General features: G+C 43.1%; 1 protein-coding gene across 1 annotated transcript in view; it reads left to right on the forward strand.

The window, feature by feature from the left end:
• Positions 1–17,450, forward strand: part of kcnh8 (potassium voltage-gated channel, subfamily H (eag-related), member 8) — a 191,791-nt gene that overhangs the window by 19,261 nt on the left and 155,080 nt on the right. The window contains 1 exon segment of the mRNA XM_055157118.1: positions 3,808–4,041. Coding sequence (XP_055013093.1) covers positions 3,808–4,041 — 234 coding nt within the window.

A 17,450-nucleotide genomic window follows, 5' to 3' on the forward strand; every position in this document is an offset into this window, starting at 1 on the left:
CTCATGTCGGTAACGGAGGGAATGAAATATGCAGCACTTTTTGGTCAATAAATCCAAACAGTGATAACTCTTGGTTCTCACTTCCATATCCTTAACAAACTGGTTTGAATATTTGCTTCATATAGTTTTGGGTAACACTTTATAATATAACTACACCTTATTTAGCCTTAATAAAGCATGAACAAAGACTTAATTAATAATGAACAGACTTAATTAATAATGATTCACGCTTAGTAACTACTTAATTACTTCCTTAATTATCACTTGCACTTCATTTGCCTGTTCTGTAAATAGTTACTCATAATTATTTCATACTTAATTACTCATGAACTAACCATCTGAGCATTTATTAATGATTAGTAAACTATGAGAGAATGATTTACTAATAATGAAATGATCATTCACGCAGCTGTTATCTGTTCGTTAAGTCTTTCTGAGTTTTTTCTAAAGTGAAGACTAATTATGCTTTATTAAGAATTTACTAAGTGTGAATCATTATTAATTAAGTCTTTGTTCATGCTTTATTAAGGCTAAGTAAGGTGTAGTTATTATAAAGTGTTACATAGTTTTCTACCATATGGTACAAGATTAGGTTGAAAACCTTTTACAGATGATGATTTTACATGAACCTGTCGAGGGACTGAAGATGGAAATGAGCCACGTTGGCTCTAATCTTTACATATTTACATTTTTTATGTTCATTAATATGTACTGTCCCTTTACAAATAAATAAAATAAGAAATAAGAAACTATTTCTATAAAATATGTCAGTCCTTCCAAGCAAATTTTTATTATCATTTTTAAATTGTTTTTTTTTTTTTTGGAAAATCATGAATCTTCATCAACAGTTCAAAGATGGAATAACACAAGATATGATGAAATACAAACATTTATTTACATGATTTTCAGGTTTTTGAAATTTGGGAAATAATTTTTGTTCCATGTTTCATACATGGTCTGTTTAAAAAACATTTGGAACTTTAGAACCAAAAATGGAACAGAAAAAAAAGGTCAACAGTTTGATAAACTAGAGTAAATATGTATCTGTTCAATACAAGTAAAAAAACAAAAAAAAAAACAGAATACTTTTTACTTTCAGGGACATTTGATGATAAAATCGCAGCATTTCCTGACTTGATAATGGGCAGAATGATGGAGAGAGGAGCGACAGGTCCAGTGGGAAACCAAGAGGAGATGTGAAAATACTCCTAAAATTGACTTTTGTGAGTTTTTAATTCTGTTCTGCCGGTGTTTCCTCTTCGTCAGTTTGCTCAGGTTTGGAGTGAGTCGTTTAATCCTGTTTTGTCCCAAATCTGAGGCTGGACCAGATGTTTCCTGCGACAGATTCTCAAACTCAGGCTGTTTCATGTTAAATACGACACACAAGATTGTCGTTTTTAAAAAAATATTTCATTTTGTGCTTTTTTACGGTGATATATTCTGTAAAAGTGACTCGTGTGTGTGTTTCCTCGTCACAAACACACCTGCAGTTGTGTTTGTTTCATTCACATTTGAGTAAATCTTTATTATGAGTCTGTTTACATCACCAGTGCTCTGTTCCACCTCGTGATGTCATGAAGTGGTCGTTATTCCAGGCCAAATCTGCAAATGTCCCGCTCGACCATCTCAGATTTGACTGAAAAAATTCTAGGAGCTTCACAAATTTTACAGGAAAAGTCCCAATTTTTATCTCCCAACTTCTTATATTTAATTAAAAATATTTAGTCGACTTCCCCCTGAGCTGTTTTGAGCAGAGTTTTTTCCAAGGAGCCACTTTCAGATTTCTGTGTCTAAAAAACTTTACACAGTCAAAGACGCCAAAACCAAACTGAAAAAAAACAACAAAAAAAACGATAATGATTCATTTTTTTCAGGTTTTGATTTTGTTTATAAAATAATGGGAAAAAAAAGATAAAGGACTGAATCAAGACTGAGACGTTTTCAGTCCTGGTTTAGTCTTGGTCTGGTCCCGGTCTCAGTCCTGGTCCCGGTCTGGTCTCGGATTCAGTCCTGGTCTGGTCCCGGTCTGAGTCCTGGTCTCAATCACGGTCTGGTCCTGGTCTGGTCCTGGTCTAGTCCCGGTCTAGTCCCGGCCTAAATCCCGATCTGGTCCTGGTCTCAGTCCTGGTCCTGTTCCCATTCTCAGTCCCAGTCTAGTCCCGATCTGGTCCCGGTCTCAGTTCCGATCTCAGTTCCGATCTCAGTCCTGGTCTCGGTCTAGTCCCGGCCTCAGTCCCGATCTGGTCCCGGTCACAGTCCTGGTCTCAGTTCTGGTCTTGGTCTGGTCCCGGTCTCAGTCTCAGTCTCAGTCTCAGTCCGGGTCTTGTCCCGGTTTCAGTCTTGGTCCTGGTCTGGTCCCCGGTTGCAGTCCTGTTCCCGGTCTCAGTCCTGGTCCCGGTCTGGTCTCGGATTCAGTCCTGGTCTGGTCCCGGGCTGAGTCCTGGTCTCAGTCATGGTCTCAATCACGGTCTGGTCCTGGTCTAGTCCCGGTCTTGTCCCGGCCTCAGTCCCGATCTGGTCCTGGTCCTGTTCCCGGTCTCAGTCCCAGTCTAGTCCCGATCTGGTCCCGGTCTCAGTCCCGGTCTCAGTCCTGGTCTCAGTCCTGGGTCTCGGTCTAGTCCCGGCCTCAGTCCCGATCTGGTCCCGGTCACAGTCCTGGTATCAGTTCTGGTCTTGGTCTTGGTCTGGTCCCGGTCTTAGTCTCAGTCTCAGTCCCGGTCTGGTACCGGACTCAGTCCTGGTCTGGTCCTGGTCTCAGTCCCAGTCTCAGTTCTGGTCCTGGTCTCGATCTGGTCCCGGTCTAGTCCCGGCATCAGTCCCGATCTGGTCCCAGTCTCAGTCCTGGTCTCAGTTCTGGTCCTGGTCTTGGTCTGGTCCTGGTCTTTTAACTCTGTTTTATAAGCTATGTTTAATTTTTTTTTTTTTTGTTTTTTTTTTGTTTTGTTTTGTTTTGTTTATTATTATATAGATATATTTTTCATATTTATTGTGCTGTATTTTACAATCTTATTGTCATGTGAAGCACTTTGGGCAGCTTGTGTGTTGTAAATGTGCTCAGTTGACATCTTGACATTGGTCTCAGTCTCAGTCTCAGTCCTGGTCCTGATCCCGGTCTCAGTCCCGATCTAGTCCTGGTCTAGTACCGGACTCAGTCCCTGTCTGGTTCTGGTCTGGTTCCGGACCTGTTTTAGTCCTGGTTCAGTCCTGGTTTAGTCCTTTATCCTTTTTTTTTTTTTTCCATTTTTCATTTAAAACACAAAATCGAAAACTGAAAAACTGAATCATTATCTTTTTTTTTTTTTTTTTTTTTTTTTTTTTTTTAGACAAATAATGAAGAAAATAGTTTTTTTCATTTTCTTATTTTTGGTTTTATTTTGAAAAAACAAATGAATGAACGACACATGGATTTTCAAAGTTCACAAAGTCTATCTGGTTTAACAGAACTTAAATTTTCAGCTCGTGTTCGTCTCCTCACGTGTCTCTTCTCCACAGACAGTAACTTCTTCTTTCTTTATTGTTTTTTACAGACAGTAACTTCTTCTTTCTTTATTGTTTTTTTTTACAGACAGTAACTTCTTTTTTTTTTTTCTTTTTCTTTTTTTTTTTTTTTTTTTACAGACAGTAACTTCTTTTTTTTTTTTTTTTTTTTTTTTACAGACAGTAACTTCTTCTTTCTTTCTTTATTGTTTTTTTACAGACAGTAACTTCTTCTTTCTTTCTTTTATTTTTTTTTACAGACAGTAACTTCTTCTTTCTTTATTGTTTTTTACAGACAGTAACTTCTTCTTTCTTTATTGTTTTTTACAGACAGTAACTTCATCCTGGCGAACGCGCAGGTGTCTCAGGGCTTCCCCATCGTCTACTGCTCCGATGGCTTCTGCGAGCTCACCGGTTTCTCTCGGGGCGAGGTCATGCAGAAGAGCTGCGCCTGCAAGTTCCTCTACGGCCCCGAGTCCAGCGAGGGAATCATCCTCAGCATCGACCAGGCCCTGGAGGAACGCAAGGAGTTCAAGGACGAGATCGTGTTCTACAAGAAGACAGGTGAGAGGCCGGTCTGCGCCTGCGGGGGGCGCTCTGGGCTCTGGAGGAAACTCGGACATATCAGCTCTTTGTACACTGTGTTTTCTGGGGGTTTTTACGGACACCGGGACGACTCATAACAAACACAACGACACAAATACAAACACCACAACAAACAAAAAAAACATCACAACAAACCAAACACAAACACAAACTCCACGACACAAATACAAGTAAGTCTTTATTTATAGAGCATTTTCACAGACACAGCATCATCCAGCATCATTCACTCTACACCTGCTGATGGTAAGATACTGTTGTAGCCACAGCTGCCCTGGGGCACACTGACAGAAGCACGGCTGCTCAGGCCCTCAGGCCCTCAGACCCTCAGACCCTCAGACCCTCATCAAACTTTCATACAAGACACACAGTGATTGAACTGACTGTATTTTAACTGACCTTGACTATCAACTGTTCTGGACCTGGAGCATGTTTTGGGTTGATGGGAGAAACCGGAGGAAACTCATCCAGACACGAGGAGAAACATGCAAACTCCACACAAAAAGGATCGAACCCAGAACCTTCTTGCTGTGAGGCATGAGTGCTAAACACTCAGCCACCGTGCGGCCAAATACAAACACCACAAGAAACCAAAAAAAAAAAGATAAATGATATGATGATAAAAATGTTCTTGGAAGGACTGACATATTTTATAGAAATAGTTTCCTTTCATTTTGAAGTAATATTAAAGTTTTCAGAAGAAAAAAGCAACAAATGATGTAAAATCCTGCACCTTCTACTTGTTTGTACAATTTTCCCTCCGTTACTTTTCCCTCCGTTACCATGAACTTTCTTAATAAAAAATCTCATGAGTCAAAAAGTCAGAGGTTTTTCAACCTAATCTTGTACCATATGGTAGAAAACTATATGAAGCAAATATTCAAACCAGTTTGTTAAGGATATGGAAGTGAGAACCAAGAGTTATCACTGTTTGGATTTATTGACCAAAAAAGTGCTGCATATTTCATTCCCTCCGTTACCGACATGAGTTTTTTAAATTTTTTGTCTTGAACTTGAAAGAATCTCACAGGTTTAACTTGACCCTGTTGGAGTGTAACTCTTTCCTACATTCTGATACTTTACTTATTTCAATAGTTCCTCTAGTTTCTGAATAAGAGACATTTGAATGTCAAAAATCTGACCCTGTTTCCTCTGTTAACACTTGACTGAACCCAACTGTGATGATGAACTGAACCAGCGACTCATGGGGACCAGGGTGATGTTTCTGATTGTTCTTGTTTAAACTGTTTTCCACAACATCGTCACATGACGACGTCACGAACCCAGAGAATCAGAAGGAACGAGCCACAGTGACACAGTGTCCAATCAGGACGAGACTCCAGCTCGAACTCGTGGAGCTGGAGGCACCAGATCGTTCAGACTCTGGAGACGTTTAATATCCAAAACCAAAACCTCTCCAGTACGAGTGTGGACGGGGCAGTAGTGAGGGTCTGAAACTCAAGTTCGCCCAAATTTCTAAGTCCACCAGGGCAGAGACGGGAGGCCATTTCTCAATATGAAGCGTTTTGGAGCCAGAGTCGACGGAGCCAGAACCGCGCCCACGTTCACTTCCTGTTTGGAACGCGAGCAGGTCGGTCACGTCCATTTCTCAGAACAGATGTACATTTAAAGTTTCATGCGGCTGAAGTGTAGCGACGGTAACTGATGACTCCAGAATGGACTTTTAATGGGAGCGTGGGACATTTTTCAGCTCGTCACATCAGCGGAGGAGAGAAGGATGGAGCCGCTGACCCAGTTTCAGAGTGAAGAGAGAGAAGAGAGGAGAGGACTCGTCTGGCAAAGTCCGGGTCTAACGGGGAAGAAGGAGACGAGGACACGAGGACACGAGGACACGAGGACACGACGAGGACACGAGGACACGAGGAGACGAGGACACGAGGAGACGAGGAGACGAGGACACGAGGACGACGAGGACAAGACGAGGACACGAGGAGACGAGGAGACGAGAGACAAGGAGACGAGGACACGAGGACACGAGGAGACGAGGACACGAGAGACGAGGACAACGAGCAGACGACGAGGACACGAGGAGACGAGGACACGAGGAGACACGAGGACACGAGGAGACGAGACACGAGAGACGAGGAGACGAGGACACGAAGGACACGAGGACACGAGCAGACGAGGACACAAGGACACGAGGAGAGACAGACTCAGGTCCAGAGTGACTCAAAATGTGTGAAGAACGGATAGAAAATAGAATCTCAAACAGAAGAGGAAGAGAATCTGTGTGTCGTTCATTCATTTGTTTTTCAAAAATAAGAAAATGAAAAAAGAAAAAAAAACAATTTTATTCATTATTTGTCTCTAAAACCAAAATGAAAAAAAAACACAAAAAAAACAGTTAATGATTCATTTTTCAGTTTTCAATTTTGTGTTTAAATGAAAAATGAAAAAAAAAAACAAAAACGGATAACAGACGGAACCAGGACTGATCCAGGTCTGGGACCAGACTGGAACCGAGAGCAGACCAAGACTGAGAGTGAGACCAGACGGGGACCAGAGCGGGCCTGAGACCAGGACTAGACCAGGATCAGACCGGGACTGAGACCAGGACTGAGACCGGGACTGAGACCGAGACAAGGCCAAGACCAAACTGGGACCAGACCAGGACCAGACCAGAGGCTCAGAGCCCACAGCAGGGCCAGAGCTCGAAACTGAGGCTCGGACCCTGCGGACGATCAGACTCAAAGCTCTGGTCCCGCTCTGGTCCCGGACCTGGATCCGTCCTGGTTCAGTCCGGCGTCACTGTCACAGAAGTCACGTAAACGGGAAACATTTAACATTTTCTTATTTTTGGTTTTATATTGAAAAACAAATGAACGAATGACACACGGATTGTAGAGGAGAAATACATTGTTCTCAAGTAAAAGAAACGTTACCTGAAAATATAAATAAATATATATATTTATTTATTTACTTATTACTCTTTAAAAAAAATAAAATAAAAAAATAATAATAATATATTAATTGTTTTTCTCTGAGACGTCTGCATTATGTGGACAAAAAAGAAAAATTCATCAGCACAGTGGTGTAATTTTGAAATCCTTTGGCGAGTTACTATGAAGTTTTACTCAAGTAACAGTACTGTTACTTCAACACAAATATTACTAAAGTAGGAGTAAAAGTATGCTGCTGGAAAAGTACAAAAGTTCATATCCATCTCTGCAAATACATACAGTCCTATGATTATTTCTACATTATTATTATTATTACTAGTTGTTTTAAGTTCATTTTAACTCGTGTTTGTAGCTTTATATTAAAAAAACATTTGTGCTGACGTCACACACCTGCTGACGTCACACACCTGCTGACGTCACACACCTGTGCACACACTGGACTCACCTGTGGGCGGGGCTGAGCACACAGGACGTACAAAAGCAGAAAGTTGAGTCCTTCTCGAGGCGTCAGTGCACAGTGTGTGTGGTGTTTAATTTAAGGGACGTGTTTTCTGTTTAACCGAGGTAAGAGTTTATTTTGTTATTAGTTTTTTTGTGTAGTTTTATATAATCCGTTTCTTTTAATACATTTTGTGGAAAAAGACTCTTTCTGTTGTAAATCTTCCTCCTGCTTCGCCCACATGAGACCAGCTCCCCACAGTCACTCTGAACTTTACTGTGACGTCTCCAAAAGGTAAAAGTGCTGAAGCCGAGAACTCGCTGTTGTATAACTAGAACTGAGTATCATTAAGACGTTACCAATACGATACATACCTCGACCACAGGCCACGATACGATACATGTCTCAATACAGTGCACTTTCGATTCAATACAATATATTTCAAATCGATTTGATACGGTTCAATAAAAAAATAAAGTCTAAATTGTGCTTGTGACACTAAAAACGTTTGTTAAATCACTTCTTGTGCAAAGTTCAAATGAAACACAAACATTTTACTCATCGAAACAGTGAAAATGTCAAATGTGTCGCTTAAACGAGTTTCCTTCTTCTAAACAAACATCAAAACTGTAGCTCTGTAACAAAATGATTCAGTAAAATACACAAAAAATACCCTTGGCGATAGATCGATACAGGAGCCCACAAAATCAATACCGTATCATCACGTCAAATGATACGATATATTGATATTTCAATATTTTTGCACACCCCGATCTATAACCCTGATCTACATTTACACCGTCCAGATCTGAGCTGCTGCGAGATCATGTGGACGTCTGGACGTGTGTCAGTCTCATCTGCCTGTCGTTGGTTTGTTTCTGTGCTTCATGTTCTTTCCTGAAACACTCTTCTCAGTTGGAGCTTTTATTTACTTTTATTTATTTATTTCTCTTTGTAAGAGTTAGTTAGTCACAGTAAAATGTGAAAGCAGCAGTGACGGAATCGGACTGTGGCGTCTGTGTCATTTAAAACATTTCAATGGAAACTAAAAAGAGAAACTCTGGTGTTGCTGCGTCTGAAATATGTGAATAAAACCAGTGATGCACAAACGGCTTCCACCCATTCATCCATGTTCCTCTTCTTATCTGGGGCCGGGTCTAAGCAGAGACTGTCAGCTCCCAGGCCCAGAGACACAGTCCCTCCAGAGTCAGAACAGACGTCCTCCCCTCAGCCGCTCGTCTTCAGGTGGAGGAGCAGCGGCTCTACTCCGAGCTCCTCACTCTGTTTCTAAGGGAGACGCCCGGACGCCCTGTGGAGGAAACTCATTTGTGTATCGTCGTATCGTTGATCTGGTCCTTTCAGTCATTACCCAGAGCTCATGACCAGAGGTGAGGTTATAAAATATATCTTGATGATAAATAATGAATCTATTTGCAAAACCAGATGAGATTTTGGAATATAGACCGAGGTTTATTCTTACAGCAGATACAGAGCCTAGACCTGCCCAGCCTCTCGTCCAGCAGCACGTCCCTGCTCCATCCTTCCAGAGTCTCTCCCCCAGACCTTCTGAGCTCTGAGTTTATCATCGCTCCCGCGCCACCCGCCCGCTCCCGCCCGCTCCGCCCCGCCCGCTCCCCGCCCGCTCCCCCCGCTCCCGCCCCTCCCGCCCGCTCCCGCCCGCTCCCGCGCCCGCTCCCGCTCCCGCTTTCAAAACGAATCTGTGTATCATTCGTTCATTTGTTTTTTCAATATAAAACCAAAAATAAGAAAACGAAAAACAACTATTTTCTTCATTGTCTCCAAAATCAAAATGAAAAAACAGATAACGATTCGTTTTTTCAGTTTTTGATTTTGTGTTTAAATGAAAAATGGAAAAAAAGGATAACGAGCGTTTCCCATTTACATGACTTCTGTGACTGCGATGCCGGACTTTTACACTGCATACGGACTGAACCAGGACTGATCCAGGTCCAGGACCAGGTCCAGGACCAGAGCGGGACTGAGACAGAGACCAGGCCGGGACCAGGCCGGGACCAGACCAGGACCAGACCGGAGGCTCAGAGCCCACAGCAGGGCCAAAGCTTGAAGCTGAGTCTCGGACCTGCGGAGGATCAGAGTCAAAGCTCGGAGTCCCGCTCTGGTCCCGCCCTGGTCCCGCCCTGGTCCAGCTCTGGTCTCGCCCTGGTCCAGCCCTGGTCCAGCCCTGGTCCCGCCTGGTCCTGGTCCAGCTCTGGTCCGCCCTGGTCCAGCCTGGTCCGCCTGGTCCAGCCCTGGTCCGCCCTGGTCCCGCTCTGGTCTCGCCCTGGTCCCGCTCTGGTCCCGCTCTGGTCCCCCTGGTCTCGCCTGGTCCCGCCCTGGTCCCGCTCTGGTCTCGCTCTGGTCCCGCCCTGGTTCAGTCCGTACGCAGTACAAAAGTCACTGAAGTCACGTAAACGGGAAACGGTCGTTATCCCTTTTTTTGCTATTTTTCATTTAAACACAAAATCGAAAACTGAAAAAACTAATCGTTATCTGTTTTTTTATTTTGGTTTTGGAGACGAATAATGAATAAAACTGTTGTTTTTTCGTTTACTTATTTTTGGTTTTATATTGGAAAAACAAATGAACGAATGACACACGGATTAAAACGTGTCCTGCTTCACCGTTTTGCGTCGGGTCCCGCGGGACAGAACGGCTCTGCTCAGAACCTCCAGAACTCCCTCTTCGCTGAGCTGCAGAGGCTGCACCAGCACTGACTCAGGACTGGAGCAGGTGCAGGGTTCAGGGAGACAAACCGTCCAGACCAGAGAGAGACACAGTTTAGCTTTAAACTCACCGGATTTCAGCATCGAACCTGCAACCCAAACGAGGAGAGTCGCGTGAGGCTCGTGCTGCGTCGGACGGGAAAATCGTCTTGAACAAAACGAATTATAACGGAAACAAATGGGTTTTATTTATTTTTATACATGAATAAATCCTCATGTTTCGCTCTGTGGTGAGGGTCGATTCTGGGGGCACAGGGCTCAGAAAAAAAACCTGGTTCACGTTTTAAATTGAAGGGATGTTTTTATAAATTAATGACCCTAAAACATAATTTAAACGGGACGGAATTTACTGCTGAACTTTTCAACTGGAGTCCAAGGACGACTTCGTTTTATTTCTGTTAGTTTAGCTCCAAATGGAAACGTCGCAAACAACAGAACGATGTGTGTGTGTGTGTGTGTGTGTGTGTGTGTGTGTGTGTGTGTGTGTGTGTGTGTGTGTGTGTGTGTGTGTGTGTGTGTGTGTGTGTGTGTGTGTGTGTGTGTGTGTGTGTGTGTGTGTGTGTGTGTGTGTGTGTGTCAGAGGGCACAGTTCATGAACGCACAACAGAATTCACCTGGTCATTCATAAAAACATTTCCCTGAGCGACACAGACGGAAACACGAGGAGTCTGGACCCGGTCAGGACGGTTTAGAAAAACACACACACACACACACACACACACACACACACACACACACACACACACACACACACACACACACACACACACACACACACACACACATACACACACAGAGACACACAATAATGATTCGCTTTTTTCAGTTTTTGATTTTGTGTTTAAATGAAAAATGGAAAAAAAAAAACAGATAATGGACTGAACCAGGTCTAAACTAGGACTAAACCAGGACTAAACCAGGTCTAAACTAGGACTAAACTAGGACTAAACAGGGACTAAACCAGGTCTAAACCAGGACTGAACCAGGTCTAAACTAGGACTAAACCAGGACTAAACAGGGACTAAACCAGGTCTAAACCAGGACTGAACCAGGACCGGCGCACATCCAGATTCGTCCCAAAACTCAGTCTTGGTTCAGTCCTGGTTTAGTCCCTGGTTCAGTCCTGGTTTAGTCCTGGTTTAGTCCTGGTTCAGTCCTGGTTTAGTCCTGGTTTAGTCCTGGTTCAGTCCTGGTTCAGTCCTGGTTTAGTCCTGGTTTAGTCCTGGTTCAGTCCTGGTTTAGTCCTGGTTCAGTCCTGGTTCAGTCCTGGTTTAGTCCATAAGCGTCAAAACTGGATGAAACGGGGAACCTGCTGTTATGTTTTTTGTTATGTTTTTTGTTTTTTTTTGTTTTTTCATTTTGGTTTTGGAGACAAATAATGAAGAAAACAGTTTTTATCGTTTTCTTATTTTTGTGTTTATTTTGACTCTGACTCTGGACTCGCCGCTTCTCCTCGCGGTGGCGTTTCTCTGCAGCAGACTTCGGTTTAGGCGAAGTGTTTAGGCGATGTTTTGTTTTTGAGGAGCGGCGGTGACGTTTCGTAAGAGTTTTAATTGAAGCGACGTGGTTTTCTCTGCGCTCGAAGCTCGTTAAGGTCGATTTGCAGAGCTTCTTCTGGAGGGCCTGAAAAGAGCCTTAAAGAGAGTCCAGAAGGATTAAGGTGTTCACAACATGTCTCTTTATTAGGCTCACACAGGTAAGATCAGTTGATTCACACAGATCTCTCCACGTCATCCCTAGTAAAGAAGAGCTGACAGCTTTATACTGACCATCTCGTCACAATATTGACAAACTGTAACTGGTATTTACGGAAATTCACAGAGTTGACCTAGACAGTGTAACCACAGATGGAAGACACTCCCCTTTTGTTCATATACATCAAAAATCCATGCCCGGAGAGCTTCTCATGACAGAGAACATTAAACGAGAGGAAAAATACAGAAATTAATTCCACAGCAGAACGATACGGCGTTCAGCGAGGGAGCGAGGGAGCGAGAGGAGCGAGGGGAGCGAGGGAGCGAGGAGGGAGCGAGGAGCGGAGCGAGGAGGGAGGAGGGAGGAGGGAGGAGGAGGGAGCGAGGGAGCGAGGGAGCGAGGGAGCGAGGGAGGGAGGGAGGAGGGAGAGGGAGGAGGAGAGCGAGGAGGGAGAGCGAGGAGGAGAGGGAGGAGGGAGCGAGGAGGGAGCGAGGAGGGAGGAGGAGGGAGCGAGGAGGGAGGAGGAGGGAGAGGGAGCGAGGGGGAGCGAGGAGGGAGCGAGGAGGGAGGGAGGAGGGAGCGAGGAGGGAGGAGGAGGCGAGAGAGGAGGGAGCGAGGGAGCGAGAGCGAGGGGGGAGGGAGGAGGAGAGCGAGGAGGGAGCGAGAGGAGGAGCGAGGAGGGAGGAGGGGTCTATTTAAAGGCTGGTGTCTCTGGGGACCTGCTGCTGGACAATAACATCGGGCTCGGTCTATTCTCTGGAGCTGCACATGTGGAGGAGGAAAACGATGAACCAAACTCAGCTTTAGTTTAGTCCTGTTGTTTAGTCCTGGTTTAGACCTGGTTCCTGGTTTAATGGTTAGTCCTGGTTTAGTCCTGGTTTAGACCTGGTTTAGTCCTGGTTTAGTCCTGGTTTAGTCCTGGTTTTAGTCCTGGTTTAGACCTGGTTTAGTCCTGGTTTAGACCTGGTTTAGACCTGGTTTAGACCTGGTTTAGTCCTGGTTTGTCCTGGTTTAGTCCTGGTTTAGACCTGTTTAGTCCTGGTTTAGACCTGGTTTAGACCTGGTTTAGTCCTGGTTTAGACCTGGTTTAGTCCTGGTTTAGTCCTGGTTTAGTCCTGGTTTTAGACCTGGTTTAGTCCTGGTTTAGTCCTGTTGGTTTAGACCTGGTTTAGTCCTGGTTTAGTCCTGGTTTAGTCCTGGTTTAGTCCTGGTTTAGACCTGGTTTAGTCCTGGTTTAGTCCTGGTTTAGACCTGGTTTAGTCCTGGTTTAGTCCTGGTTTAGACCTGGTTTAGTCCTGGTTTAGTCCTGGTTTTGGTTTAGTCTGGTTTAGTCCTGGTTTAGAGACCTGGTTTAGTGGTTTAGTCCTGGTTTAGACCTGGTTTAGTCCTGGTTTAGTCCTGGTTTACCTGGTTTAGACCTGGTTTAGAGTCCTGGTTTAGACCTGGTTTAGACCTGGTTTAGTCCTGGTTTAGTCCTGGTTTAGTCCTGGTTTAGACCTGGTTTAGTCCTGGTTTAGACCTGGTTTAGTCCTGGTTTAGTCCTGGTTTAGAGTCCTGGTTTAGTCCTGGTTTAGTCCTGGTTTAGTCCTGGTTTAGACCTGGTTTAGACCTGGTTTAGTCCTGGTTTAGTCCTGGTCCATGTGTAGTCTGTGGTTTATATTCTGTAGTTGATTATTCACTGTGTTAATGTTAATAAAAATGATTCTGCATCATTTTGAGTAAAAAAAACATCAAATATTACTGAGTTTTCCTGGACTGGTGCCTTTATTATTTTTATTTTTATTTTTTTTTTTATTATCATCGTTGTATCAGAATCAGTCGAGTACCGAGTCTGTTCCTTAGTATCGAAATCAAGTTTGAATCTCATTTTGACTGAGATAAACTTGAAATCTTTTTATTATTTATTGTTGTTTTTGCTCTTATTTGATTTGTTTAGTTTTATTTTCTTATCGTTTTGTGGTTTTAAAAAGAGCTTTTAGTTTTTTTTTTATATTTCTGTTGGAAAAGTTTGATTTGTCTTGTGCGTCGCTTTGGAAACTGATTTGTTTATGAAACGTTCTGTAGAAGTAAAGTGAGCTGGACTTTGATGAAGTCGATGTCGTTTCGCGGTCGCTGTGGTCGTGGTTGGTTGCTCTTGTGGCTGACTGGCTTCCACACTGAGCAGTTTTGAAACATTTGGATGTGTAAAACAGATGAAATACGGACGGATGGATGGTTTTTATGTCACGTTTTTAACTTAAAATGTGGGATTTTTGAGGCGTGTGCGGTTCAGAGGACAGAACTGAAGAACTGTTGACGTTTGTTTTTCCAGTGTCCAGGTTTTCTTTAAATATGAACCTGTAACTCCAGACTTTTATTTTATCGTTTTGATTTATATTGTTGTTTGTGTGTTTGGAAATGGTTTCTAAAAATCTAAGAAACGCTCCAGACTTTTTACACCAAACCTGTCAGAAAAACGTTCCAGAGAGAAGGTCCCGACAAATCACCAACACAAACCACAGAGTGAAAGAAAAAAGGCTTAGAGGAGGGTTTCTGTCGTGTCCAGAGTTCACCCGGCGCCCCCTGGAGGCCGCTGTGAGACTGCAGGACTCTGAGGAGAGACACTTTGGGGTCAGAAAAAAAAATAATCAAAAAAATCCTAAAATCGCCAAATGAAAGAATCTCAAATTTTATCTCAGTCCCTTGAGTCGTTCCTGAGTTTTGGCTCGTTGAACTTTTGGGGCCATGTTCACTTTTTCAGAAACCTTAATTTATAATCATGTTTGAGAGACCAGAACTTCATAAAAAATAGAGCGAGGAAGATGAAAATTTGTATTATTGTAGATTCTTGGTCATAGATTCTGAATCTGTTCAAATATTTCCCTTACAACAAGCAAACAGTGTTTAAGTCTATTAAAGGTAATTTAACTTTTCTGCAGGTGGAAAAGTCTCTAAACTCCACTAAAAATGACCCGTGAGTCTCATTTTCAAAAATTCAGTTTGAAATGAAGGAAGTTAATAGTCGATGTTTTTATTACTTTAAACTAATCAGAATCTGCCAAAGTTTCTCTGGTAAAAATTTGATCAACATCTAACTGTGCCACATGAGAAACCGAGGCTCCAAAGAAGGAGCCAAAAAGATCAAACCTGGACTGTGAACAAATTTGAGACTCGACACCGTCCACATGAAAACTCAGAAAAGTGTGAGATTTGTGTCAGAAATGTTCATTCTCTCAAATATTCAGGTTCAGCAGTTTGTTTGTAAATATCTGCTTAGAGTAAATAGATCTTGGACCTCAAAAAGCAAAAAAAAAAAAAATTGAGTTGCAACTTAATGTGAGATTTTGGAGCCCACAGCCACAACCTTAATAAAAATACACCATATTTGAACAACAGATTCATTTGTGACCAACAAATTTATAATACAAATGTTCATCTTCAGTGTTGGGAGTAACGTGTTATAAAAGTAACGAATTACTGTAAAGCATTATTTGTTGCTGTAACGCAGTAATGTGGCATTACAGGGAAAAAAATGTAATATTTTACTGTGTACAAATGTGAGTAACGCGCGTTAAAAAGCTTTTTTAACCTGGGTTGAAGTGGTGGGTTTTTCTTCAGACAAATTCGCTAAAATCACAGCGATATCTGCAGTGGTGAAACGCCGGAGACACGCCCGTGTAGACCGTCAGGTGACCGCGGGTGAAAGGACCGACGCAGAACTCTACGCTGTTTAGACCTGGTTTAGACCTGGGTCAGTTCTGGTTTAGACCTGGTTTACAGTCGTCTCTCGCTCTATCGTGGTTCACTTTTCGCGGTCTCGCTGTTTTGCAGATTTTTTTGTGTGCAATTTTGCATGTTTTAGTTTTTACAGTGTATGAACATGTATTGCGTTTCTCCTGCTGCGTCCTGATTGGCTGAGGGACTCCTGTTTCCTGTACAGTACAGAATGTGTTCAGCTGCCAAACTTAAATAAATGTTCGATCACTGGCAGTGTGATTCTGAAGTGTTGTATGTTTGCAAGTTTTTTCCCCGACACAATTCCACAATGTCGACCAAACGTTCTGCACTGACAAAGTCTCCTGCACTCGCTCCCAAAACACAGAGGACGATGAAACGATCGCACAAAAAGTTGGACTTCTGGACACGCTGAAGGGAGAGAGAAGTTACGGCTGTAGCAGAGTCCTGCACCGGGTCTGGTACCTGCACATAGTTGCTGAAATCAGGACCTGGAGCCCGAGCAGCAGAGAGTCTGTAAAGAGCGACAGACGCTCTTACCTCCATGAGGAGCAGAGCCGCTCCTTTCTCCTGCGTCACCTTCAAGACCGACCTGACAGTGAGTCCTGTTTAGTCCTAGTTCAGTCCTGGTTTAGTTCTGGTTTAGTTCTGGTTTAGTTCTGTTTTGGTCATAGTTCAGTTCTGGTTTAGTCCTCCTCTTCAGTCCTGGAATCAGTCTGACGTTAGTCCTGTTATAGTCCTGTTTTAGTCCATATACGGCGCAAAAGTTCAGCATCTTCGCAGTTATTTTGGTGAGACTAACTTAAAGTGCTGCAATAGTCGTGTAATATTTTACATTTTAAATGCAGTAATATTGTAATGTAACAAATCACTTTGAAATGACAGTAATAAGTCATAAATAACACATTAGAGTTTTAAAGTCACTTGCCCAACAGTGTTCATCTGTCAAGCTCTATTTTTGATGAAGTTACAGTCTCTCAAACATGATTATAAATTAAGGTGTCTGAAAAAATGGCTGAGGCTTTAGTTTGAGCTTTTCTGTTCTTGTATTTTCGTGCTCCTCAGGACAAAGAAACTGATTTTGATTAATTAGAAACTTGAACATGTGAATCATCAAGACCTGCATAGTCTCTGTGTACGTTCTGTGGGACGACCGCCCAGACTCCAGCTCCAGCGGCACAAAAACCACCGACAGGGTTTGAAATCCGCTGTTCCTCTGCAGAGTCTGGTCCCACTTTTATAATGAGGCTCTCACAGAAGTCCAGAGTCTGCGCTCCCAACGCTTCAGAAACAATCGCATCCGACGGGGGGTCATTTTTATCAGGTGTTTTAGGGGAAAAGAAAGGATATGTAAGAGGTTTTTTAAATTAGAAAATGTGAAATACTGTTCCCAAGGCGACCAAAAGCACGTTTAAAATAGAATTAAAGACACACGGACGCGTAATTCGTCTCCTTTAACTATAACAGTGAGCTCAGCGCCGCCGTATTTCACACTCGCGGCCGGAATCCCTCATTCGTCAAACTATTTAAAGGCTCGGAGTCTCTGGGGGAGCTGGTCACTAACAATGGGCTCGGTCGACTCTCCGGAGCGGAACATGTGGACGAGGCTAAAGATACAGACGGAGCAGATGGAACTGGGATTATTAAAGATTGTGTGAGTGTGTGAGTGTGAGAGCACTGCAGATTTCTCTGATCCGCCCAAGATTTTTAAACTTAGATCAGGGTATTCATGTTGTTTTCAGGTTTATGATTGACTCACTCGTTCTGAACTGGTTGTGTAATCTTAAAAATGGTCACACGTACAGGGAGTCGCAAAATATTTGACATCATTCTTGTTGAAATAACCTCAAATTTTCA

The sequence above is a fragment of the Boleophthalmus pectinirostris genome, unplaced genomic scaffold (genome assembly GCF_026225935.1).
Source record: "Boleophthalmus pectinirostris isolate CB_2022bp ecotype Guang Dong unplaced genomic scaffold, ASM2622593v1 HiC_scaffold_21, whole genome shotgun sequence".
In the NCBI taxonomy this organism is placed as follows: domain Eukaryota; kingdom Metazoa; phylum Chordata; class Actinopteri; order Gobiiformes; family Gobiidae; genus Boleophthalmus; species Boleophthalmus pectinirostris.